Below are 25,253 nucleotides of genomic sequence, written 5' to 3'. Positions count from 1 at the left end.
CTTGCTTTATGTTCATACTAGTGAAAGATCCTCCTGCAGGCCTGTAACGCTGCTGCTATCTTACCTCCTGTAATGAATATTCAAAAGCTGCAGTCATTGAGGACTCAGGTGGCAAAAATAGTAAGATGATTGAAGTGAGCCTTGACACAGAATCCTAAAAGTGCGTTTCTAACTACATGGAAATAGTGTCAATTCCTCTTTCTTACCACATTAAATGATGGTTTCAGGAAATCTCCATGAATTAAATTCCTGCTTCAAATACTAGCATGATCACATCTTTCTTTCTATATGATGTTTTGTAATAAGTATGTTTAAAACAGAAAAAAAAGAGGAAAGACAACGGGGCTTTCTGTAATCCTCTCTCACAAAATGTATTTAAATTGAAAAATGAGTATAAAGGACACACTGTTAAGATATGGCAATGCATGCATTGTTTTCTGCATAATGCAGTCAGAGTCTCCATGGCAAAAAGAAATTTTTATTATTTTTTTTTTTTTTGTCACCATCAGCAGTTAACCTAAAGTAGGAGCTGCTCCATTTCATTACAGGTTAAATGACTTACCCTGCAAAATTGGTTGAGAAATGTAAATCATTAATGCTATTCTTTTCAATAGGCTTTAAAAATCTAGTTCATGATGAGTGAAGAAAATATAACACAACATATGTTATTGTTCTGGAATTTTTTTAATAGAAAGCCTTGCTTTTCAGCATTCCCCCTTCAGTGGAGTCACTTAGACACTTCCAGCTGGTGGCAGGGGATACAGCCATAATATAGCTTTCTCTGTCCCAGCTGTCTTTTTCATTACGTTAAATGCATTACGATGGCTGCACCGCTTTGTAAAGATTCAGGTACAGAAAGGTACAGGAAGAAATCTGCAACTATGTATTTTTGTAGTGAATGCAAGCTTCTGTGAGATCTGTGAATCCTGAATGTGTTCCTGGCTCTGGTCACAGATTTCCTTCCAGTCACTGGAACATTTGCTGTAAGGGCTGGTTAAAGGTGCCCGAGGAAATCACCTTTTACAAGGGAGCATTGTTGTAAAGGATTTCTAATGCATTATGGCTCACGCGGCATCACAGTTAAAGAAAAACAGGGATTTAGAAATTAATGCTGAAGAAGAAACTGAGAAAAAAAGAAAACACAGGAAAAGATCCCGGGATCGGAAGAAAAAGGTATCTAGATCTGTGCCAAATTCTGACAGGATTTCTTTTGTTTCAATTAGCTCATTCTTGCATGTAACGTGGCTGCTGTCGGAGTAATTTGTTAACATTGTAAAATGACATTGATAACTGCAACTGGGGGCTTTGCATAGCCATTGAATGTTTAATCGGGTATTAGTTGATTGCAGGGATGATGCAGAAGGTGTGCATTTGTTTCACAGATAAATCACTCGTGTTTCCATGATATGCAAACTGTCTGTGACTTGAAAGTAGTTTGTAACCGTGATGTAAGGCTAAATGCGCAGCTTTCTCAAGGGTTTCACAGCATAGTTTAGCCCTGCATACATGTACTTAAGGGGAATGTGTGTGCAGGCAGATATCTTTTCTTTGTGTTTGGACTGTGTCACATGTTTGCCTTCTGAAACATACATTTTTGGGGTAATGTTAGAGAAATAAGGTGTTTTATTGTTTCTCTTTTTTTCTAAGGGTGAAACAGTGTTAAGTTTTGAGCCGCAGCAATCTGTTATTAGCAACTTTCTTTTGTTAGGGAAATATGCGGCTGAGATCTCACAGCCCGGCTTCTCTCTGCTGTAGATTTGTCTTGGATGCAGAGAATCCTCCAGCACACTGGGACCTGTAAATTTCAGTAGGCACTGCATTGCTCATTGTTCAGTTAAGGAGCCTGTACATGATTCAAGTCCCACTAATTTTCTCTGAGTTATCAAGCAAAACAATTACAGTTTGTGGTATAATGACAGATAAAGAGACACTCACGACACTCACTTTGGCTGCTCTGTGATATGTCCTTAAGAATGACACCTTATACTCTACTCCACAGAAATAAGGCCGGGCCATGATTTCTTGTCTTTGGTTGTATTTTATTGCAGTTTGTCAAGAAGCTGGTTTTCTTAACAGAAACCTGGGCATGTAGTATTTCTGTGTGCTTTTGTGAAACCCCCCTAAGGGGGATTGGATAATCTTCATATGCTCAGAGAAGCAGCGCATGTGCTTCCTAAATGACATGTAGATTTCCTCTAACATATGTGCATCTTTTGGTTGTGTGAGAGTCAGCATTTCCCTGCCCTTTTCCCTTATTTCTCTGTGATGGCAGTGTTATACATAATAAAAAGCACTAAGAAACCCACTGCCTTCTGTTCTAGTGAACACATTAGGAGGCAGTTTAGATGGCTGCAGTGAATGTACTGCAGCATGTTAGCTGTACATATTTTTTCTGGGTGAATATACGTAAAGATCTTCTGAATCATCTTCCAATATAAATGAGTGTGAAAATAAGATCCTGTCTTTGAGGCTCTCCTGTTTGAAGCTGGCCTTAATTAGCAATATTTTTCTTGTCTGCTGTTATAATTCTGTGTAGGTCTGTAATGTAGCAGGGTGGTATTCCACCCCCTCATGCTGGAAACAGCCACAGCATTCAAGCATTTTAGGACTGGCTGTCAACCCATATTTACCTATGGGTTGTGGGATAAAATGTACAGTCTCTCTGTTAACTCTGCTTGCGATGCAGGAAGACCACATTGTACTTAATGTGCTTAAGTTTCACAATGACATGCCTTACTGTATACATGGATGGTCTTTGTGTGAGGGTGCTTTCTCACAGTTTGTAATTAGAGCAATATAGAAGGGATGTGGCAGTGAGAGGCTCTTGGTTCAGTGAGGTGAGACAATTGCTTTGTGGACAAAAATGCTTTATTGTTTATACAAAACAGTGCTGTAGAAGGGAGATCTCTTAGCAACCAGAGTGGCACATGGCTAAATATCAACCTATTAATCTCAAATGCCTGGATTTTTTTCCACTGTTTTATTTCAGCATCTTACTTCCTCTTCTTAGATAAAGAGAGTTTTCACCCCTTCAAAGGCTTTTTTTTTTTTTTTTTTCATCATGTCACACTGGAATTTGTTGGCTTTTTACAATTACCTTCTGGATTTTGTTGCAAATTCAGGGCAGGTAGAGACTGTTAGAAGAATGAGGCAAAAGCCAGCAACTGTTTAATTTTAACACACATATTTGGGCATCAGTCTACTCTTAGCAAAGGCATGGTTTGCAACCCAGTATGTGGGGCGTAGGAAGTCCAATAATTGTGGTTTGCCATTTTGTACTTTCCTGACTATTTAAAACATTTTCCCCCCATTTTTTCCACTATGAGTTGTGAGTCACTTCTTGTTCCTCTGCACCACCCACAAGCAGTATTCAGGGTTGGTTTTTTCTGTTGATCACATGATACTGCACAAAGCTAACCCTTTGCTTAAGCAGCATACAGAAATCTCCTTTAGGGTCTTCTAGGTGCATCGCAATAGCAGTGAGCGCTAATGTTTCTGGATAATTTATACAGTGAGGCGACTAAGGCATCCAATGGCTGGAAAGCATTGGTGGGAACACCCAGTGTCCTAGGCTTGATGATACCAGCAACAGTCATGCTGATTTATGCCCCCACGTAGCTTTAGCATTGCAGTCTGAGGTTAATATTCACAGCTTTTGTCTGGTTAAGCAATTTACAGAGTAATAATGTTTCTATCAAGTCTTTCTTCAATACTTGTGTGAGAGAAATGACCTTTTAAAACATATATACAAAACAAAACTGTATTATATGCTGAGATTTTAAAAATTGCTGCATTTTCTTTGTAGAGAATCTGTGCTTCTGCATGCTAAGGGCCCACCACGCTTTTTCTTTTGGCAAGAACAGTGAAAGATCTGCATTGCACGGGCTTCCCATTTGTTCTGCTCAGGTCTATTTTACAGCTTCAAGCAATTCTGCCTCTGGATAGTTGTGCAGTGTCCTACACTGCAAGTGTTTTGGGCACAACCAAGGGCAGCCTGCTTTAAATGGTATCTCAGAACTAAGACACTTTTAACAGAGTGTTTGATAGGATGGTTTGCTGGATTCTGTATAGTGCAGTTCCATTGTGTTACTTATTGTAAAAAGTAGAATTTGCTTATCCTATAATAATGTCTGGAAACAAATCAGTTACTTCAGTGCCGTTTCTATAATGAAGGTGAAATTTTGATGCCCTTATGTGGGTTTTTTTAGGTCAGTATATAGTAAAAGAGAAGGGAAGGTCTTGGCGCATACTCAATGATTTATGTTTTATGCAATATTCAGTAAGGCTGAAGTGTTTTCCATTTGCATGTAGTGTTCAGAAACCAGCATGTTCTTTGGAGACGCAGAATAGCATGATCATGGTGCAGAGCTTCTCTGCTGCTGTCTCCGAGATGTTAAAGGCTGCTGCTGTCACATTCTCTGCTGCTGCAAACTTGTATGCAGCAAGGAACAGAACAGATATTAATGTTGCAAATCCTGGTTGTTTTGTCTTGAGACTTGGGGTGTTTGAAGGTGTTTGCTGAAACTTCAGACCTCCTGGGAAAATTGCCCTGGACAACAGTGACCAACCTGAGGGTATGTGGTGGATGGTGAGGTTGTGAGAGGCTGCAGAAAGCCTGCTGGGGTGAGCAGTGCTGCTAGCACATCCCAAGGAGGGGGACCCTGGCATTCAGTGCTGCATCCTGGCTGGGAAACCCACTGGGTCCCTTTCCCTTTACATCTCTTGGGGCTCTCAAATGTCTTTTACAGATTTCAGCCGCAACAGGGACTCAGTCTGAGTCTTAAGAAGTTGAAAAATTTGTCTGCACCCACATACTGAACGTGAGCAGTGGGTTTGTGTGCAGGCTAGACTCAGTGCAAGTGGCTCCTTCAGTTTAGATCATGATGATAATGAAACAGATTGAACAAACTTGTCTGGCAGGTATGTGTTCCTGCAGTGGATTGCTGTGTGGGTTTAAAAAGCAATTTGTATTGGTGTAATTTTCACATGCAACGAGGCCTAGTAGCTATGAGGTAGAACTTTGAAATTTGAGCTTAAAAGTTTGAAACTCAGAAAGCAAGTGTAAGTTGTGATGGATTTTAAAACTTGTTTGTCTTGTAACTTTCAGACATACCTCAGGAATAGCAAAATCTGTTTCATGATTTCTCAACAGCTGTACATAGCAATAGTGGAGACATGTTGTTAACACGTGATTTTGACTTAACTCATTTGTGTTAAGGCACAAACCAGGAAGACGTTGCTTTACCATACCTGGGAGTATTGTCTGTGACAAATAAAAGGATGATGCAGATTAGGAAAAGTTGTTGAAGTTGGTGAATCTTGCCTAGGTGCTAGGAGAATTTGGATCATGTCCTTGATTTTGGACCTGATGCTCTGTCACAAGCAAAAAACATTAAAAGAATCGTAGAACACTTAGAGAGAAACTTAGGGGCAATGTTGATTTTTATTTTTTTTTTTTATCAGCTGGAGATCTGGTATTGAAAGCGTGTTTCAATTCAACTGACCAAAACCAATTCCTACTTTGAAGATGACCCCAAAAGTAATGAAAAGATTGTATTGCCTTGTTGTGTGCGTAGCCCTACAGCGTTATTTGAAATGGGCACTGATCAGTGTTGCCTGCTTGCTTATAAACCCGGAAATTGTTTTGCACTGTTAGAAACTTACATTTTATTTAAGCAGGTTTACAATACTCCTACATTTTCTTCGGCCTTGATACCTCAAGGTTGGGCAATCACAATTGATAACCTACAGTTATTATGCAGATGTCAGTTTGGGTTGTAAATCACATTATACCTAATTAATGCTACCAGCTAATGGTGAGAGGAAATGGGGAAGAGAGAAGACTAATAGATGGTCTCTTCCTTATAGGAAGATTGTTAAATGGCTAGATTTAGAGCTTGACTCTCGGTGAGTGTAAATCAATACTGTTTCAACTGTGTGGCTGGTGGCTGGTATTAATGGAGTCTTCTAGTCTTCTAGTCTTCTGTCTTTTCCACCCATGCTGGGCTTTATTAGCAGTTATTATTTTGCTTTTTTTTTTTTTTTTTTTTTGAGGGGGAGAGCTGAGAAGAAGAACAGTAGAAGAAAATGTCTCTTCTAGGGAAAATGAATGATTTAGAAGTAAAAGGAAAGATTTAAAAGATAAACGTCTCTTCATGTGATTATGAATATTCATCCCTGTGCTAAAAGTCAAAGTACTGCTGAATGTTATTATGCTCTTCAGTTGCCTGAATTGATGAGTTTGGATTAAGTAAAAGGTGCTCTAATATGATTCCTCTTGCCCATTCACTAAATATTGGTTACTGTGGGTCAAAATTCAGGGAACCTGGGAACAGCAGGCCATTGGAGGCAACCCAGGAGATCATACTTACTCTTTATTTGGAATCAACTGGAAGAATGCAAGACCAGTTGGGAAGAGGACTCTTTCTGGCCTGCTCAGTTACTGTGAATACAGGGGATGATGGCACACTGAAAGCGAGCATTAGGCTCAGTCAGCACTTGTTTGACTTGAGCTGGGTCCAAGCTGGGTCCATTGTTGATATGTGATGTGGCTGGACAAGTTGTGAGTTGTACTTAAAAGCAAAAAAATAATATTTCCCTCAACTTAATCCATATGCAAAGCTTGATGTTTTACCATATTGATTTAAATGGGCAAAAGGACAATAGTGAGCTGGATTGGCTAGTGTTCAATTGTTCACACAGCTATTGAGACCACTAGGGTGGTAATAAGGGCACAGCAGTAGTGGTTCAAGCAAAGGACTTGTCTGTGAAGGGGGCAGAGAACCAGGCCGTAAGATTTTCTTTGTGCCCAGAGAGACAGTGAACTTGGAAATCTTTCAGCAGCTCAACCAAATAATGCAGTCAGTGAAAGTGGGGTGTGTGGGGGCGCTTTAAGGTAATGAGCTCAATTTGGGGAATACAACTGCCCTGCATTGTTCCCAACTTCAGTTATCTCACTTAGCTTAACACATTACATATTTGATGGAAAAAGATAGATGCCTTGAGAGGGTAATTCAGTGTGTGTGAGTAAGACAACTTACAGCACTGTCCTTGTTTTTAAAGATATTGAGTATCCTCTAGATGTGCAAGCTTTGGGCATTCATGCATTCTGCAGATCAGGCCATGGTATCCACGGATTGTGTTTGGGATCAGAAACTATTCTGATACATCTGCTGCCTGCATGTGGTATGTGTGTGGAGTGCTGCTTTGTTGGTCAGCGTGGTGGCTCATGACTGACCTCTGCAGAAGAGCTTGACTTTTGGTTTTATTTTTGGAGAGACTGAAATCACTGTATGATGTCTTGAAAAGGAAATCCAACAGAAGGCTTCCTTAGTATATGTTTAAGTAAGACTGAATTGGACAGGAGGGCTAGATTAAGAAGAGAGGCTTATTTTGCCAGTGGAAAAGAAAATTACTCTGGGATGTGTTTGTTAAAAAACATTCACAATTACCAGCAAGCCAAAGCTTCCTTTTATTTAGAATGCTTTGACTGTGTGTGTGAACTCATCCCAAGTTAGATTGTTCATGCTCTGAGATGTGCACGAGTAGTTTAATACCTGCTTAATACGTACCAGAAATGTTATATTGCCTTTGCAGTTGCTGAAAGATACAGTACACATTGTACTGCAGCATGTCCTTCATCTCAGCATTGTCTTGTGAAGTTTTCCATAGCTTATTAGAATGAATTGAATGATGTCTTCTACCTAAATTTTTTTAATCAACTGTTCAATTCTGTTAATAATAACTTTTAATTCAGTTTTGGATATTAGTTTATTGGAAAGATGTAATGGATTAGTTGCTGTGCCATCACAGTTCATGTATCAATTTTAATTCTCAGTTTCTTATTCCTTTCAGTAGTCTCCTTATCTTTCATTGGAAGTAAGTTTTAATTAAAGAGAAAGGAAGGTACAAGGGATTCACTTTATGTTTTGTGTTTTTTGTTTTTTTTTTAAGTTTGCATCTTGTGCAAATGTTGGTATTCCACTTTAGACAGAATATAGCCTGATTTCTATTTATCCAAGTGGAGTTTAATAGTACTTCATGGAAGTTATTACTTCTTGATAAAGTTGGTAGCATCCAAGGCAGGCCTCTGTTACCGCGCTGGTTATGCTCATGAGCACAAGAAGGAAATGAAGCTTTGTTCATTAACAGGTATCTGGCACCCTGTCACAGCAAATTCTACAGATACAACATCCATGTTTCTATCATGGCTGTGATGTGCCATACAGTGCCTAGTGGTGGTTACCCCAACAAAATCTATCAGTAATGTTAAACCTGGTGTCTCTGGTGACCCCATCTCTTACAAGGGTGTCTCATGTTCTAGCCCTGTAAGCAGTCATTTGTGCAATACCAGAAGGTCTGCACTCTTGCTCATTGCCTCATTTGTGAGGGAAGAGATGGATGTATAGTTTGATACCTGATACAATGCTAGTGGAAATCAAGGAGAAAGCATCTGATTGTTCACCTTTCTGCAAAACTGTCAGTGATGGCTTGTGGAAAATTGTAGTTTGTAAGCTCGAAGCAGGTTGCTTAACAGCTGTCTGTTTTGGTGCATAATGAAAGAAAAATCACTGGGCACTGCATAAATTTGAATTACATTCATGTATTCAACACTGATTTGAAAGAATACCCCTTTAAATCCATATGCATAGGCAGGATGAAGCTGTAACATGTCATTGCTTGTATTTTTGAAAGTGGGAAGTATTTGCTTTTTTGTTTCCTCTGAAATCTTGTCAGTTCCACTCTGAGCTACAGTCCTATACTTAACCCTGTGACCACTGGCTTTTGAAATAAGATTTTAAGCATCCTAGCTCTGCTGGAATATGAGCCGGAAGGGAAACTGCTGGATTCTAGTGCAGCAAAGGGATTCCAGTAGCTGCTGAAGTGGCTGTTGTTGTGTCGTTGTTTTACAAGTAAGCACTATGATTATGCAAATCCCTGAACTCTGAGAGATTACAACAGCTAGTAACCAAGCTGAATTCAAGTACTCCCATAGTTTACTAGGACTGAGGGGTAACCATAAGGTGCAACATAAATACTCTTCTCCACTAATGACTGAGTTGTAAACAGCTATTTGCATGGCATCTATACACTCTGATTGTTGAAGTATTCTGAGTACAGAAATTCACTTTCTACAATTACAGGATTTATATACAGCAAAATATGTATATAATAGAACCACTGTGAGAATGAGTTTGTATTTACACAAGGCAAGAGTGGGAGGGGAGGTGGCAGTTGGGGATTTTGAGACTGCCTATCTGTGTACTTTTGCAACTGCCAGTGACTTCAGTTATGTGAGGCCACTGCAGGCAGCTGGACAGTCATTCTTCCCACTGATGTGTCCCATATGTTGTACCCAAACTTTACCCATCTGGGGGTGGTCTCCAGTGTGCTCTTGCAACCTGTAGAAAAGCAAACCTGTGCTGTTTCTACTGGATGTTTATATTTCCACCAGTTTCCCACAAAAGTTTATGAAGAACTATTGCAACAAAAAGGCAAAGGAAAAACTAAGCCACTGTGGCCAAGTGTATATAATTTTTAGGTCATTTGCTGATTTTTATAATCAGATTATCATATAAGTGTAAGCATATATCGCTTTAGGTGAGATTCTTTCACAGGCTGAGTAATTTCATTTTCTACCATGCCATTTTTTCTTTTTCCTGTAACTGCATCACCTCTCCTTGCAGACACTAACATGGTATCTCTGAAGCTGCATTCGCTTCCTGTTCATTAATCACTAGCTTCATGTTTAGCATTTACAACCATATCATCAGCTAAATTTACCATTGACCTGTGGAAAAAATACCATCTGGGTAATCTGAGTCCATAACCTCTTCTGCTGCCCACCTGGGATTTATGTGAATCCAGCAATCATCTCTGGTGCAGAAGATTGTGTTTTCATGCTCAGGCTGCAGGAACACAGGTAGCACTCAGATATAGACTGCTGACTGAAGCATGAGAAAATAAATCTGGAGTGCTCTTCATGCCTGGCAGTAAAGACCCCACAAGAGAAGATATGCATGTGCAGAGCACTTCTTGATGCAGCAAGTTGTAAAGGGCCTCAGACTGTGTAAGTAAATGCAGCCTTTTCCTTACTGCTGAGGAAGCCCCTCAAAAGAGGCTTTGTAGGCAGGCATGGGCACTGTTTTGGAGGGTGGCTGTGAACAGTTTCCTTTTTCTTGCACAAGACTTTAAGAGGTTAAAATGTCTCGTTATGAAATATTGCTGAGAAGTTGGTGGGAAAGGCTTCCTTTATTACATTTTTACAGTTTAAATGAAGAAAACATCTTCAAGGAGAATTAGTGAATACACTGGATACTCGCAGTCCTAGTTTTTCATACCTCTTGATTGAGTTTGAAAACACCAGCACTTTGAAGCTGTTAAGCATCAACATTCTGATAACTAAAGACTGCTGTTTTTCTACTGGTCTGAAAGGATTAAAAAAGATGTTGAGAAGAACGCATCTCTTCTGACAGTGGGTGCACAATCAAAGTTACTAAGTAGGGCAGCCTGAGGAGCAGCCAACGCTTTTTAACATTTATGGGAAAGTGTTTTTTGTTTGATGTTCACAGCTGATGTTTTCCTGTCTACATATTTTGTAATATCACAATGCCTGGTTGTGCTTAAAAAAGCCTTAATAAATGTTTTGCACACTCAGCACAAACTATCCATATAAAAGAACGCAAACTTCTAAGTTGTTTAAGCAACAAACAAGGGGCAGGGGTTTCTCCCACCAACTTTTCCACTGGTTTGATCTTCAGCTATTTACTTAATCTCTGATTTTCCTCCTTGCAAAGTATTTCTGTATTTTCCTACTTGTCATTTTAAAAATCTGTTTTCAAATAACAAACACCAAACACTCTTCAGTTCCTGCTGTGTGATGTATTTTGCATGCCTTACATAAGGATGGTTGTTGCTAACTCTGCACATACACAGTTTATACTTTAGTGATGTAAAAGCTGATCCATGCTGCCCTGGTGTGAGACCTCTTGGCTGTGTCCACAGCATCCGAGGACATTTTTGCTGGTGACTTGCCATCATTCTGGAGGAGAAATGTTGTTTGTAAAGGAGTGTACTCACCTGATACACAGAATAATAATCAAAATTCTGGTATTAAAAGTAGAATAATTTAATTTAAAATGACGAATATAGTGTTGTTTACGATGTATGTATCTCCATGCTGACCTACGTGCCTTGCTTGTGCTTGAAGCTAAACTTGTTCAATTGCGGTCAAGTCATAGGTCCAATTAGAAGAACCACTGAACATATGCAATAAATTCAGCTTGAAAGACTACATGCACAATGTGCCTTGGGTTGGAAGGCCAAGGGATGCTGTGACCAAACAAGATCCTCAGGGAAGCTGTTCAGAACTGGTGCTCTTTCTTCCCAAAAGCAAAGCTGCCCATTTATTCTTGTTTAATACCAAATGCAAATGAAAAAAGCTGATGGCACTTCTAAATCCGTTGGAAGATGAGGATAAAGGAATGTAAGCATCAGAAAGGGACATTTAAAATGTGGGAAGTGAAGTTACTGGAGGGTAGCTGGGACAATGAGCCTGGAAGTTTGTTTTTGTAGGGTTATAAGGAGTTTTGGGAAGCCAGACTCCTCAATTGCGAGGAGCTCTTATTAAGCTGAGGTGTCTCACACAGGCAAACTTGGATAAAGCCAGAATGTAGCAAAACTTGCATCTGTTCTATCTCTGCAGGGATCTGGGTCCAAGCCCCCCTGAACTCAGGGAGACCAGTAGTTCCTTGCAGAATGGGGCAACTTGGCTCTGAGCAACAAAGGTGATGCATGGCCAGTAATACTGAGCTATCTGTGTGACTGCTGATGTACTGCTGCTGGGGGATTACAGTTGTACTTGGGATCCTCTCTTTCCCAGAAAGAGATGTTGACTTGTTGGGGCAGAAATTCAGGCATGAAATGAGACAAAATGATGAAAACCTCTAGCTTTATGTAGCAGGGTGCAGAGTTTGGTTGAAGGGTATCTGATTAAATCCTTGGAACGATGTTATCCATTGTCTGGCTGTGTGAACTTATACCACAGATAGGCAGCCCCTGGCTTTGTCAAAGTCTACTTGCAAAGGTAATCACAGATGGGTCAGGGTCATTGTTAAAATACTTCTGATATGAAGTTGAACAATTAAAAAAATGGCTTTTATTCCTCAAAATAGCATTCTTCTACCCAAAATATATCTACCCCTTAAATTTTAGCAGAGAAAACAAAATTCAGCTTCATTCTGCTTTCCTTTGTGGTAAAATTTTCTTGACAAGTTCCTGTCCTAGTTTTAGCAAGGCGCTTTGCTGTCTGTGGCTGTGGTTAGAAAATAATTGTCTGAAAAAGGAGCAAAGATGATATCCGAAAAGGGAAAGAAAGTTATGGGTTAAATTCATATTCTACAATTCTAGACAATATCTTAAGGAAATACTGAGAAATATGGAAATGAAAGAAAAAAAAACCAACTGTGGGGAAATTGATAAAACTTACAAATTTACCAGCAAGGAAAGAAAAAGCAACAAACAAAACAACTATTTTTAGCTTCTGAGGAGCCTCTAAGAGGAACTTTGAAATACATTGTGTCTTTTAGTGGGATAAAGTTTGTCTCATTCAAAATAGTGGGTTTTGTTCCATCATTTTTTTTTTTTAAAGAATCATTTATGTTAAGTATCAGCCACTGATTTTGTTAATGTTATTTATTTTATGCATTTCTTGTTCAGATGAATATTCAGTCCTTTGCCTCTTGGATAGTTTTGTTCATGCACGTATAAATATCTGAAGTCTAATTATTTGCAGGGCTGCCTGGGATCAGTTTTATTTCATGGGTAGCCAGTTCCTGTGATTCACTGAATGTGATTTGTCTATAGCTCTTATGTTTGGCAGTTGCAGATTTCAGCTGGATAGCTTTAGGGAGGATTTTCTAGCAGTACATTTAGGTTTAATCTGTACCAACCTTATTTTGAATATATCCTGCTGTTTGATGAAGAGACATTTATGGCTGCTCAGGGGAAGAGTGGCTGGTGGCAGGAGAGGACAAGGTCAGAGGCAACTCAGGAGCACACGAACAAGCCTCAGAATGACAAGAGGTGCTTTTGGCGAGTGACACAACTGGAATATTTAGCAGCAGGGCAGGGATAATGCTAAACTGCAGTTTTTGTTCTGTGATGAGGGAAGTGTGGTTATGGTTTGTGGGAGAACTGCTGTTGGCTCCTCTGGTATTGTGTAGTAACTCTACTTAGGGATGTCTGTGGAGAAAAGCTGTTGTCCTTGCCATTGTTTGTATATTGTCTATGTTTAGAAAACACCTTTCTTCCATTCTGATGCACTGCAAACATTAAGATTTGTCTTAAAAAAAAAAGCTGCTTGTCTTTTAAGTCTAGTTACAGTGCACTTGGAATGACTTTTAAAAGTGTGTGATCTGTGAGCCGTGGCAAGTGGCCTTTCCTGAGTGATGCTGCCAGATGTTGGGGAGAGCAGGTGGGAGTGAGTGAAACACCTCGTACTGCAGGTTGCAAAATGAGGAGGACCCTCCTTATCTCATCCATGAGAGGGATATTTAATTCCCCCCCAGTGAACTAAGTTCTTTTGCACTGGATCAAGGAAATGTTCTCTTTGCTTTGATTTCAAATAACTATAGCTGCAAGATATGTATAAGCTATTGCAGTTGAAACACATACTGGAAAATGATGCTGTGTGCTGATCACAGGTTTCAGTTTAAAGAAATCAATGTGTTTTGCAATTAGTTAGACTAATCAGCTCTATATATTCAGCTGATAGGAAAGAAAAACTGTCACTTCTGTTTTTGAAATCTTTATTTAATTTTTATTTCTACTTTCAGTAAACAATAAAAAGATGCACCGCTATTTCTTAGTGCTCACAAATGACTAAGTAGACTGCCTGGTATCTTTGGTTCTGTTGTCATGGGTCTGATTAGTCAAAGTGCTAAATATTCTGGCACTAATCCAGCAAAGTACTTAAGTGTGCACTTAAACTTAAGCCTTTTTGTAATTCCATCAAGTACATAGGGAGCACTGTGTCCTTAAAGCTGTGTCTGGTCCTAAGTGATGCAGTGAATAGGGCCATAGTGCTTATGCCATCAGCAAATGGCGACTTTTTAGAGGAAAAGGTCCGTATTGAAATGCTCTCAGTTACCCTGTGCACACCAGGTTGGGCGCAAGGACTTGCGGGCTGGAGATGACATCATTTGCCTTGAATAATGAATTGAAATACTGAATTTTTAAGATGTTATTTTCTTCATAGGTGCTTTTAATAATGTTGGCAGGGTTATATATTAATAAATGTTGGCCAAGAATTCTCAGGGCCTAAATAAACCCTAAATAAACCTAGAAGATGAGAGCAATGGTAAATTCATAAATTAAGGAAAGAAAGAGCATCTTGCTCTAAGTTACAGCTGAGAATTGCATTCACTTGATTTAATCACACTTATTAAGCAGCTAATTAACTCATTATATGCCTGACGTTTCGGAAGTGTTATTCCAAAGTGTAATGTGTAAGTACATACATAAAGTTATTTCTATGCCACAGACCGATGTAAATTTGGAACATGCTGGCCAAAATTGTAGCAAATAATTCAAGCCCAAATTTTCAGGTAAGAATTTCTTAACCTGGAGACTGCAGAATATAATAAATTCAAACTCACAAATTTTATTTCAGCTCACCAATGACAAGATAAACACATTTTGGGGAGAAAAAAAAAAAAGCAAATTTACATATGAAAATGAAAAAATTCAGTCCCTTGAAAGGACTTTTGCTTTGGCATTTGAAATGATTATGTTTTAAATTGCTTTAAAACTCCTTTGTAAGTGTTTTAGAAATCTGAACATTCTGATTACAGCATGTTGCTTAGTCACTGAGGGATTTGTAAAATAATTTGTGTAATCTAGTGTTCTATCCAGATCTCTTCTTTGTTGCTGTGAGCAGAGTGAGCCATTTTATTTCTAACACTGCTCTCTTTGTGACAGCCCTCCAAACACATCATGACTCTATAGCTACATTCAGTCTTGTGAAAACTATCAAGGATCAGCTTACCCTAAGACAGCAAGTGAAATGAAATACAAACCCTTGGTGATGGCAGCTAAGTACGTACTGTCATTCTTGACACATCCTTGATTCTGGAGACTCAAGCAGTAAAATTGGCAAATACCAGTGTTATTTGGATGAGCATGTTCTTTGTGACGTTACACGCGTGTCTCTTCTTCTACAGTGGAGTAAATTGCTTCATTAAAATGCTTCCCTAAATCCAGGAGTGAAACACAAACATGTCCTTTACCAAGCACAGGCATTTCGTGCTCTGTGCTTTTTCAGCGACTCTGTTGCATTCAATGTTGCAACTGTATTAAAAGGACAATTTTTTGGATGTCTTGAAATATTCTAAAAAGCATTTTAGGTCAGTGGATTCGAACCTAATTGCTAAGGTAACTATTTTAAATCACAGCTATTATCTATCTAATTTCCTCTGCTGGGGAGTACCCCCAAAACATTCGTTATGTGGAGGGTATAATCTGAACAAATGACATGGTGGAATTAATGAACAATTAACGATGATCTTATGTTATAAACAGAGTTGATTAGAATCCACATAATGCCTGGGTTTTAGAAAGGCACAATTTTTGCTTAGCTTTTGTATTACTGAGGTGAGACTGTGCTGCTCTCATTTCTTATTCATCATGTAAGCATAACATCATTTCCTCTGAGGTAAGATTATATCTCTTGGTTTTCATGGCAACCAGGCCAAGAATTCATCTATTCTTCAACTTCTGCGTGTGGGGAGGGTAAGAGTGAGTGAGGAAAAGCAGGATGTTTCCTGTGAATTTTCCTCTTAGCCGTTTAGCTAGTATGCTTAGGTTCCAGACTTTCTCCCATATCCTGGAGACTCTTCTCCAGTATGCCATGTGGTGATTAAATCAGGGAGAATATTGTAAAGCTAGAAGAAAGCAATTATCAGTCCCTAGTAAATGCGGCTGCACGGCGGTGTATGCAGTGTGGAATGCAGTCACTGTGCTGTGCAATTTACTGTCTTCATTAAATCAGACAAGCGTCAGGTGAACCGTACAAATTCCATCTGCATTCGCAGTGGGCTCTGTGCATATTATTTACACTTTTTTCTTCCTCTCACTTGATTTAGGTTCCACGTTTATATGTTGAATAAGTGAACATCATCGTAAATTCTAATGATCCCTTCAAAGAAATGATGTTATGTACTGTGATCAAGAATATTTTCTACCTTGAAGGAAAAATGCTTCTGTCATTTTAAAATAGAAGTAGGCCCTGAGTTCTCCTGATGTCACTGGGGACACATCAGGATTTGTTTCAGAAGCTGCAGTGCAGCACCAGGCAATGACTGGACATACAGCTTGATGATATTGCATCACATAAAAACCCTTGCTTCCCTCTTATCGCCTCAATGCTTTGATCATCCAGAAAGTGAGACAAAAGAAATGTTCCACTGTATTTTGACCTTGATTGTAACGGCAGAAACCTTTCATTATTTTATCACATTACTCGATACCCTCAAGGGCAATGAATTTGAAACTAGGAAATTTTACTTAAAGAAGGAAACCTTGCAAAATTTCTATTGCATAAAGAGAGGCAGGGTTTTATACATGTACTCTGTGTATTTGAGTTTCTCAAGATGGATGTATTTCAGAATGGCCTAGGCAGTATTTTGTAGAACGGTTCTTTAGTCAGAGACCACTATGTCTGAATAATTTGTTTTGAAATGATAAAAAGTTATTCTTGAAACAGGAATAACTCAATCAGATATGAAACTGGAGCAATGTAGAACTACACAGAAAGAAGTCTACGTGGTACTTTCAGCATTCCTATTGTGTTTGCTGAGCATTCTTTCGCAGCAATATTCCAGTTCGTTGTGTCCAGCAGTTGAAAAATAAAGTATTGGTTTGAAGGTTTTGTGTGCAAAGTGCTCAAAATTCCAAGATTATTCATATGCATGACATTGAATGTTTGTATAATTGTCACTAGTAGGATCATTATCTGATTCATGTGCATTCTTATTTTGCATTACTGACTGCTGGGAGTAGTGTCCATGGATAGAATAAAAATAGCCAAAAAAAAAAAAAAAAAAAAAAAAAAACCCTAGGATGAAATAGAAGGTTTTCTGGCAGGAAAATTTGTTTTCAAAGTTTTCAAATGTCTTTGCTTTTCGTGCATTCCATTTTACATCAGGATTTGTCTCGCTATTTGTGCTGTAATAGTGATAGCTGTAGGTGCAGACTATACTAACTACACCTGTCTTTTAGATTAAATTCTTTTAACTAAGAGTCTGAAGTGAGGTGGGTTTTTTTTTTTTGTTACTTTTCTGTGATTATTATTATTATTATTTTTTAATTTCAATTAAGAACTATAGTCTTTGGCCTTCTCTTTCCGAGGTAAGTGTGAGGTCTGTGAAATCTCTTTGCCTTTTGCACTGGCAGTCAGCACTTCTAGCACTGCAGTGCTATGGCTTTGACCCAAAGATGAGCAGTGAATATAAACAGACCAAAGCAGCCCTGGGGCTGTCCTCCTGTTGGAAAGGCATGGAGCTCAGTCCTCAGCCAGAGGTCACTATGCAAAACCTTAGGAACGTGGAATGTTCCCACTTTGGAGAGCCAAAATGGTGGTAGAAAATGTAACACGTTGTGTGAAGGCACAAAGGATGTGTACAGGAGTGCATGTGTGGATGTAGCAGGCTTTGTCCTTTGTGCCTTCATCTTTCCATGAACCAAGGACCAAGGAGAACCTGGGTCTCACATATCCCCTACCACCTGCTCCATTTCAGAGCCAAGTATTTTTCTGTGGAGCTGCAGCTTTTTACAACTGTTGTGAATGTGGCAACTTGGTAGTAGAAACAATTCATTGTCTTTGGCATGAGAAGGAGATGTTTTTTCTTCCGTCCCTTAGTATCACAGAGTTTGAAAACAGTAAGATTTGAAAATTTAATGTTAAGGAATGTAAGGTTTGTTTGAGTTGAGTCTGTGGCAAAGGCTGAAGAGTCCAACTGCTGCAAAAGGAGAGCTGCTGCTTCAGTGTGGTTAAAATGGAGATTGTCATAGAGGGTGATTGCTACTGTTTCAGAGATGTCCATGTTGCACATGAATCACTAGGCAGGGACCCTCCTGCTGGCTTCTCACAAGGCAGCTCCAGAGTTGATACAATTTTCAGACCTTTGCTCTGCATTAGCTAGTTGCAGCAGTTTTCCTGTTAGCACTATATTGCTGTAACTAGGACACTGCTGTCCTAATGCACGTGTTCTGCCTTCAGGTTTAAGCAACCTTATCTTCAGGGCTTCTGTTACTCACTGTAGCTTCAGTAGACATCAAAGCTGATGTGGCCATCCTTTATCCAGTTGTGCAAGGAGCTTGGAATAAGCTCTTTGGCTTCTACCAGTCAAAATAACATGCAAGGTTTTGCAAGTTGAACTAAGTCCCCTGAATCAGCTGGGGAATATCTTTGTATGCAAATTTTTGGTTCTAAGGGATGAACAGCATGTCAGTATGTGTCCTCTGCAAGCTAGTTAGTTCACAAATATTCCTATCTAGGATAAAATTAAAATGTGTTTTACTTTTCTACTTCTTGTTTTCTTTTCTGGACAGAGTGTATGTCTAGAGTCCAAACCAAGAAAGCACTGATCAGTGCAGCAAAAGGAGCCTTCAGCCTTAGCTCCACAGAACTGCTTAGTAAATGGTGGCACTGGTTACTGAGGAACTGAATACTGTGTGCTAAAAAACGAGAATATGGGTTAATTACAACAGAGAGGCTTGTCTGTCAGGTATTTCAGAGAATATCTGTAACCATACTGTCTTCTTTAGCATGTCCCTACATAAGCAACAAACAGGTCATTAAGAGGTCAAGTAAGATCTAGTCTTTGTGTGATCTTGGTGTATTGCCAGGTGTTTCTTGGAGTACAGTCTGTTTAAATTTACTGAACTAAAAAACACTTGTCACTAAAAGGATGCAGAATTTAACATTTTTACCCCCATCTTAGCACACACAGTGTTTATATGTCTAGTATTGCAGATGTTCAGCTCACCTTTTGAGAGATACCAATGGTTTGGGTGCAACAGCAATGCTGGCCTGATGGGAATGACAGCTAAGAGTGTATGAGCACCGTATGAGGACACACTGTGCGTGTGGCACACAGTTATTTCAGCTTAATTTTGCATTTCAGCTGCACCCTCCTGATATTGTCGAATAGAAACAGATGCATGTTTGAGTCTCCAACACTTATCTAGGTAGAAAATACTAAGAGAGATGTGGTTTGTTCTGTCCTTTGCACTGTATTCCTTTGTATTTCAGTCTGTATAATTGTAAGGTAAAAGAATACATTTCCAATACACTTTCTCATTGTCCTTAGTTAGCCTTTAGGTATTGCATTGTTGTTGTTGTTTTTGTAGCCAGTTGTCACCTCTACAATATCTCTAGTTTCTCCAGAACTTCATCCACTAACTGGGCAGTATTTGTCAATTAAAAAGTGTTGCCCGGCATATAGTCTGTTGCTCTATTGACCACAGATAAACAGGGTTTTCAGATAAAACCCTGAAAAATATAACTATTGTATTCTCTGGTTGCAACTGTGTACCGGAATGATATATAGGGTGAGTGAAATGTCTATGGGTGCAAGTAAAGTTCTGCTTTCTTGCTACTGCTGTCGGAAACTGAAATTGCTACCTATTTTTGTAGGAAATATCCTACAAGAAGTTCATTTTGTACCCAGCCTTTCAAGTGGTTTGGCTGTTCCTGAGATTAAAAAGAAAGAGAAGGAAAACACTGCTAATCCCAATTCCCAAAACTTAGTGGTTTGGCAGTGATTTGCTTCTAGCTTTAGGGTTCACTTCTGTTCTTCTGTTTATGTGCTCTAGTGGATTATGCAAGTGTCAGAACTTTAAAGACCAGTTATCATTGTTTCCACAAACTTGTTTGCAATTTTGGTACAAGAAGTGACTGAACTAAAGCAAAATGATTTGGTTTTTGAAAACTTGTTACTAAAAGTTATGGTGCTGCTAAATCTCTGAGCTTTAACATTAAAATATTTCAATTTTCTGTTGAGAAGAAACCAAAAAAAACTAGTTGATTAATACTTGACAGTGGTATGCTTTTACCATGTATAAGACATGAGTCACAGCATCAGTAACAACAAAGCCTGTGCTAAGGTACAGATGATTTGTGGTTACAGGTGTGAAATGCATGTTGACTCGCATGGCAAATGTCTACTAATTTGGATGTTTGAGCTTGAGACAAAGTTACAGACTGGATGAATGTAACTGCTCGAAGCTTTACAAGTAGATGTCAAACACTTGAAGATAAAAACGTAGGGTTTGGACTTTGTTGAAAACAAAGTGAATGGCGCTGTAGACTGACTCTAATCAATACTTTGTTTTGCTCCTTCTTTCCTCCACCATACTGAACATATGTTGAGTTTCTATACAACCATATGTTGATCAAGTCCTCTAGGAATGACCTGTGAAGTGCCAGAAAATGCTATGCTGTGGCAAATTGACAGGTAAACTAATACTTCTGTTATAATGAGAATTTCACTTGGATGGAGTCCTGGGCAGCCTGATCTTGAGAGTGGCAACCCTGCCCATGACAGGATTTTTGGGACTGGGTAATCTGTAAGGTCCCTTCCAACCTAAGCTATTCTTTGTTCCACAGGGGTTGTTATTGGGGCCTGTCCTGTTCAGTATCTTTATTGATGTCCTGGAAGAGGGCACTAAGCACATCCTCAGTAAATTTGCAGATGACACTAACCTGGCAGGAAATGTTGATTTGCCGGAGGGTAGGAAGGCCCTACATAGGGATCTGGACAGGCTGGATAGCTGGGCTCAGACCAGGGGGATAAAGTTCAACAAGACCAAATGCCGGGTCCTGCACTGCAGCCACAACAACCCAGGCAATACTTCAGGGGCAGAGTGACTGGAAGATGTATAGAGAAAATGGACCAATACCTGGAGGTATTGGTTGATGCTTGGCTGAATGTGAGCCAGTGGTGTGGCCAAGAGGGCAAAAAGGCATAAAGGCTTGTATCAGAAAGAGCGTCACCAGCAGGAACAGGGAAATGATTGTCTCTGTGTACTCAGCTCTGGTGAGGCTACACCTCGAGTAACGTATTCAGTTTTGGGCCCTATAAGAAAGACATTGAGGCCCTGAAGTGTGTCCAGAGAAGGCCATCAGAGCTGTGAGGGGTCTGGAGCACAAGTCTTATGAGGAGCAGCTGAGGGAGCTGGGACTGTTCAGTCTGGAGAAGAGAAGGTGTGGGTGGGACCTTATGGTTCTCTACAGCTACTGGAAAGAAGGCTGTGGTGAGGTAGGAGTTGGTCTCTACTCTGGTAGAGCCACCGTCCCTGGAGGTGGTCAAAACATTTAGATGTTGTACTGAGGGACATGGTTTAGTGGGAAATATTGCTGATGGGTGGGCGGTTGGACTTGGATGATCTTGGAGGTCTTTTCCAACCTATGATTTACATAATCAAAGATTTGAGTGTGTCTGAAAATATATTGAGGAGAGAAGGAGAGATTAAGATTTCTTCACTGTGAATGCAAAAAAGGAAATGGTAGTTGGAAAATGCCCCCGCTACCTAACTTTTATCAAATGAGAGGAGAACTGAGACTGACCTTATTTTTACATTGTGCTTTACGTAGATAATGGGATGTTAAAAGACTGGAATGTTAAGGAATGTTAAAAGACTGCTCTGTTAATGGTTAACTTGTCACCTCTTTTGGTTCAGATGCAAATAATTCCACTGTATACAAAACCCCAAAGAAGCAAACCCTTGCTAGTAGATTTGTTGCACAATATTTAACAGAGAAAATCAACATTATTTTGCTTATGTGAAGAGTATATTAGGTTGCACAGTCTGATCTTTGTATTAAAGAGAATCAATAGATTTCATTTTGTTTGCATCATCTTTTGTGTCTGAACGTGAACATTCTTCCAAAGAACAAGTGATTCCCAATTTCTCTAAAGAAAAAATCACATGGGCTGGGTTTTCTGGTCTACAAGAGGAAGCAGCCCTCAAACGGAGATGGGAGTCTATCTATCTAGTGAAACCATAAAATCAGACGTGTTTGGGTAGGCGAGCATATATAAACTCCCAAAGTGTGCAGGAACTGCAAGTGACAGAAATTAATCTGGAAGCATTTGTGCTCTTCTCCTGATTTGTGCCTGCGTTATTTTGGTAATTATAAGAGAGCGTGATTTACAGGTTTGCATTGGTGTGTATTAATTTGCTTGTTTCAGAATGAAAGTAGAAGATTGACGTTTTTTACATGTTGTACTGAAGACGTTAGATGGATAATGTGTTATTTGTTGCCTGTGGCTTCTCAGGAGGCTGAACAGAAGGAAGGCATCAGTAGAAGATCTTTGGAGACAATTTTGGCTGTAGAACTGTGGTGGAATTCAGCACATCACCAGGATCATGTTTGTTGTTTTTTTTTTGTTGTTGTTTGTTTGTTTGTTTTTTATAGGATTGAATTTTAGGTATCTTTCACATTACTGTGGTGTATGGAATGCAATGCTCAGTTTTCAGTGTTTCAGTAAGCACAGAGCATCTGAGCCAAACCAACATTTATACTTACTTTGATGGTTAGCATTAACCAGGCTGTTTTAGGAGAAAACAATTTGTTATACACAATATAAAATTCACGTGAATTTACATGTATGCATGTTGTATGCATGCTGAGTTTAGTGGATATGCTGTATATTCATCAGAAAGTACCAGTGGAAGGATACAGCCAAAATGATATAGAAATAGAATTAAATATTTTTCAACATTCGATTACACTTTCCAGCATTTCTTCTGCAATGCTTTATGTCCTGATGAAATGAATAGCTAATCAACACCTTACTAAACACAAACTGCAGCTTGCAGCTTTATTTTTCCATCATTAAACAATTCACAATGTGTTTAGTATCCCAGCACAGCTGATCATGAGATAAAGTGTGACTAAAACGTAGATCATCTGGTGGTTGTTCCAGTGTTTGGTACAACACAAAGGGTTCCTTTCTCCTCTACAGCGTGCCTGTGCTACTGCAGCCCGGGGAGCTGTGCGTGCCTGAGGTGCATTGCTGCATCTAAAGCACTTGGTCCATTTCATCATTGAAATGAGCACAACAATAGTGACATCCAAGCAAAGGACGCCCTTCACAGGATCACAGAATGGCCAGGGTTGGAAGGGACCTCAGGGATCATGAATCCAATCCTCCTGCCACATGCAGGGCCACCAACCTCCCCATTTAATGCTTCTTAATGCCCTTCTCTTGCTTGCTTCTTCAGCTGGTTGCAATGTTTGGTCTGGTTGCTGAGCTTATCCTTTATGCTTTTGTGCCCCTCATCTAATTCTTGGCATGGAGTGTCCATGCAGCTTTCACAGTTGATCACGGAAGATGGCTGAGGGTGGTATTTGACATGCCACAAACTCTGCCTAGAGTATTCCTTGCAGAAGGACTTTTTTTGTCTTTTTTTTTTTTTTTTTTAAATGATACGGCTCTGTTTAATAAAAATTGCTTTCCAGTAGAAAACACTTTGCAAGTAAGATTCACGGTTGCTGAAGGTGCTGCTTTGACAAACCTGTACCATGTCTGTCTTGGAAGAGGCCATTGCTCACTGTGTCCAGGCAGTGCTGAAGCCACAAGATGTGATATGCAGACAGGGAGCTTGGTACTATTTCTGTATGCATGTGGGCTTGTGAGATGGAAACTGAGCCCACCAGGCCTCATTCACACTGCTTTCAGATGCAGAACTCCATAGTTGAGATGAGTCTGAACTAACGTTGGAGAGCTGAATGGTTTCCTTTAGAAGACTCCTGCTGCTGAGTGTTACACTCCTTGTCCATGACTGTAGTTTCTTTATAACAATGTTATTTATTCAAGCATAGTGTATTTTTCAAATGGGGCTTTTGACTGTGTTGTGACTAAGGCCTTGGAGATGGAAATGATGTGTTACTGCATTCTTCTTTGCTTCAGTGCTATGCAGGGCTGACCCCTGTTGGCCTCTCACAGTGTAAATGTTTTTCTGTATCTTTGGGACTGGATGCTTAAGAGTTTTGCTTTTTCTTAGTGCCTGAAAAAGGACCAGAAACCTGTGGCTCGTGGGCCAGATAGAGCTGGAAGCCCTTATGTATACCATGTTTACAAAGGCACAATGTCTGAGCTGATATCCTACGATGGACTATATGGCCAGAACTTGAAAATATCCATAGATAGTCTTTACTTAGGTGTCTTTCCTGCTCTATGGACTATGAAAATGCCTGCTTGGTTTTTCATGCAGACAGATTCTTGTGTTCCCTCACCTGCTGAAGTTAATGTGGAGAGCCATGCTAGGAGCACAGCAGCATCTCAGAAGGTGAGATGGCCTCTGCCACATGGTTTGTACTGGTCTGTCCTGCACATAAAATGATAAATATTTAGATCTTATTTTCCTAGATCTCATTCTGCTTCATATGTACCTTCTGTATATCTGTATCTATATCTATTTCCTTCTCTGGGCTGAATTTATTTGTTCAGCGTTATTTTTCAAGTGCTAAATAGGATTGGATCATAATTGGAATAAATTTTCTTACTTTAAATGCTTGAGCACCATACCAGTAGCTGTACCTCTAAAATATCCATATGTTCCTCAGTTAGCTCTGGTATGATCCAGTCCCTGTGAAAATCAATGGGTGGTTGTGGGTTTTTTTCCCCACTAAGCTCCTTTTTTCTCAACATTTGGTTGTGAGCAACTGTAAACTAGGGTGCCATGAAGGTAGCATATACTATTTGATGTTTACAACCCAGAGACTGTTTGTTTCCTTATAGCACAAGGACATAAAATTGACAAAATGGAGTTAAGGTTTTCGTAGGCTGAAGGACTGAAATTTGCACACAAGTATGCGTACAAGAGGGTGCTCTTGGCAAACGGTGGTGTGCTTGGCACAGAAAGCTTCAACTGTCACTTAGTTTGTGCAGAAATTGTTAATGTCCCTTTTCCCCAAAAGCAAATCTTTTGTGTGCATGCATGAATTCTAAATCAAACTGATTGATCTGCCTCATAAGTGTAATTCTGGTATGTTCTGTTTTCTTATAAAACAGCCTCTGATAGCACTGAAGTGAATAATTCTATATTTGGCAATTATTTATGAACTGCAGATCCCATAAACACAGCAGATGCATTTCCTGGATGGCAGCCATTCGTGCATCTGGGGACTTATTTACTTGTTATTGAAAATATTAGGCTGGAAGGGAAAGAAAGAAGACACTGCT

At 39.5% G+C, this 25,253-nt stretch overlaps 1 protein-coding gene across 22 annotated transcripts in view; it reads left to right on the top strand.

Moving 5' to 3' along the window:
- The first annotated feature begins 760 nt into the window (after nucleotides 1-760).
- The window catches only part of ANK3 (ankyrin 3), a 201,148-nt gene continuing 176,655 nt past the window's right edge, over nucleotides 761-25,253 (top strand). For 7 of the 22 annotated variants that reach the window (XM_048946947.1, XM_048946946.1, XM_048946945.1 and 4 more), the window contains exon 1: nucleotides 770-1,173. In XM_048946947.1, the coding sequence (XP_048802904.1) occupies nucleotides 1,060-1,173 (114 nt within the window). In that variant the 5' untranslated portion in view covers nucleotides 770-1,059. Of the gene's footprint in view, nucleotides 1,174-25,253 lie in introns of all 22 variants that reach the window. The other 15 variants (XM_048946937.1, XM_048946932.1, XM_048946931.1 and 12 more) reach the window with 4 other exon arrangements.

This window comes from Lagopus muta, chromosome 5, assembly GCF_023343835.1.
Source record: "Lagopus muta isolate bLagMut1 chromosome 5, bLagMut1 primary, whole genome shotgun sequence".
NCBI classification, from domain to species: domain Eukaryota; kingdom Metazoa; phylum Chordata; class Aves; order Galliformes; family Phasianidae; genus Lagopus; species Lagopus muta.
This window is presented reverse-complemented; position numbering and strand designations above follow the sequence as displayed.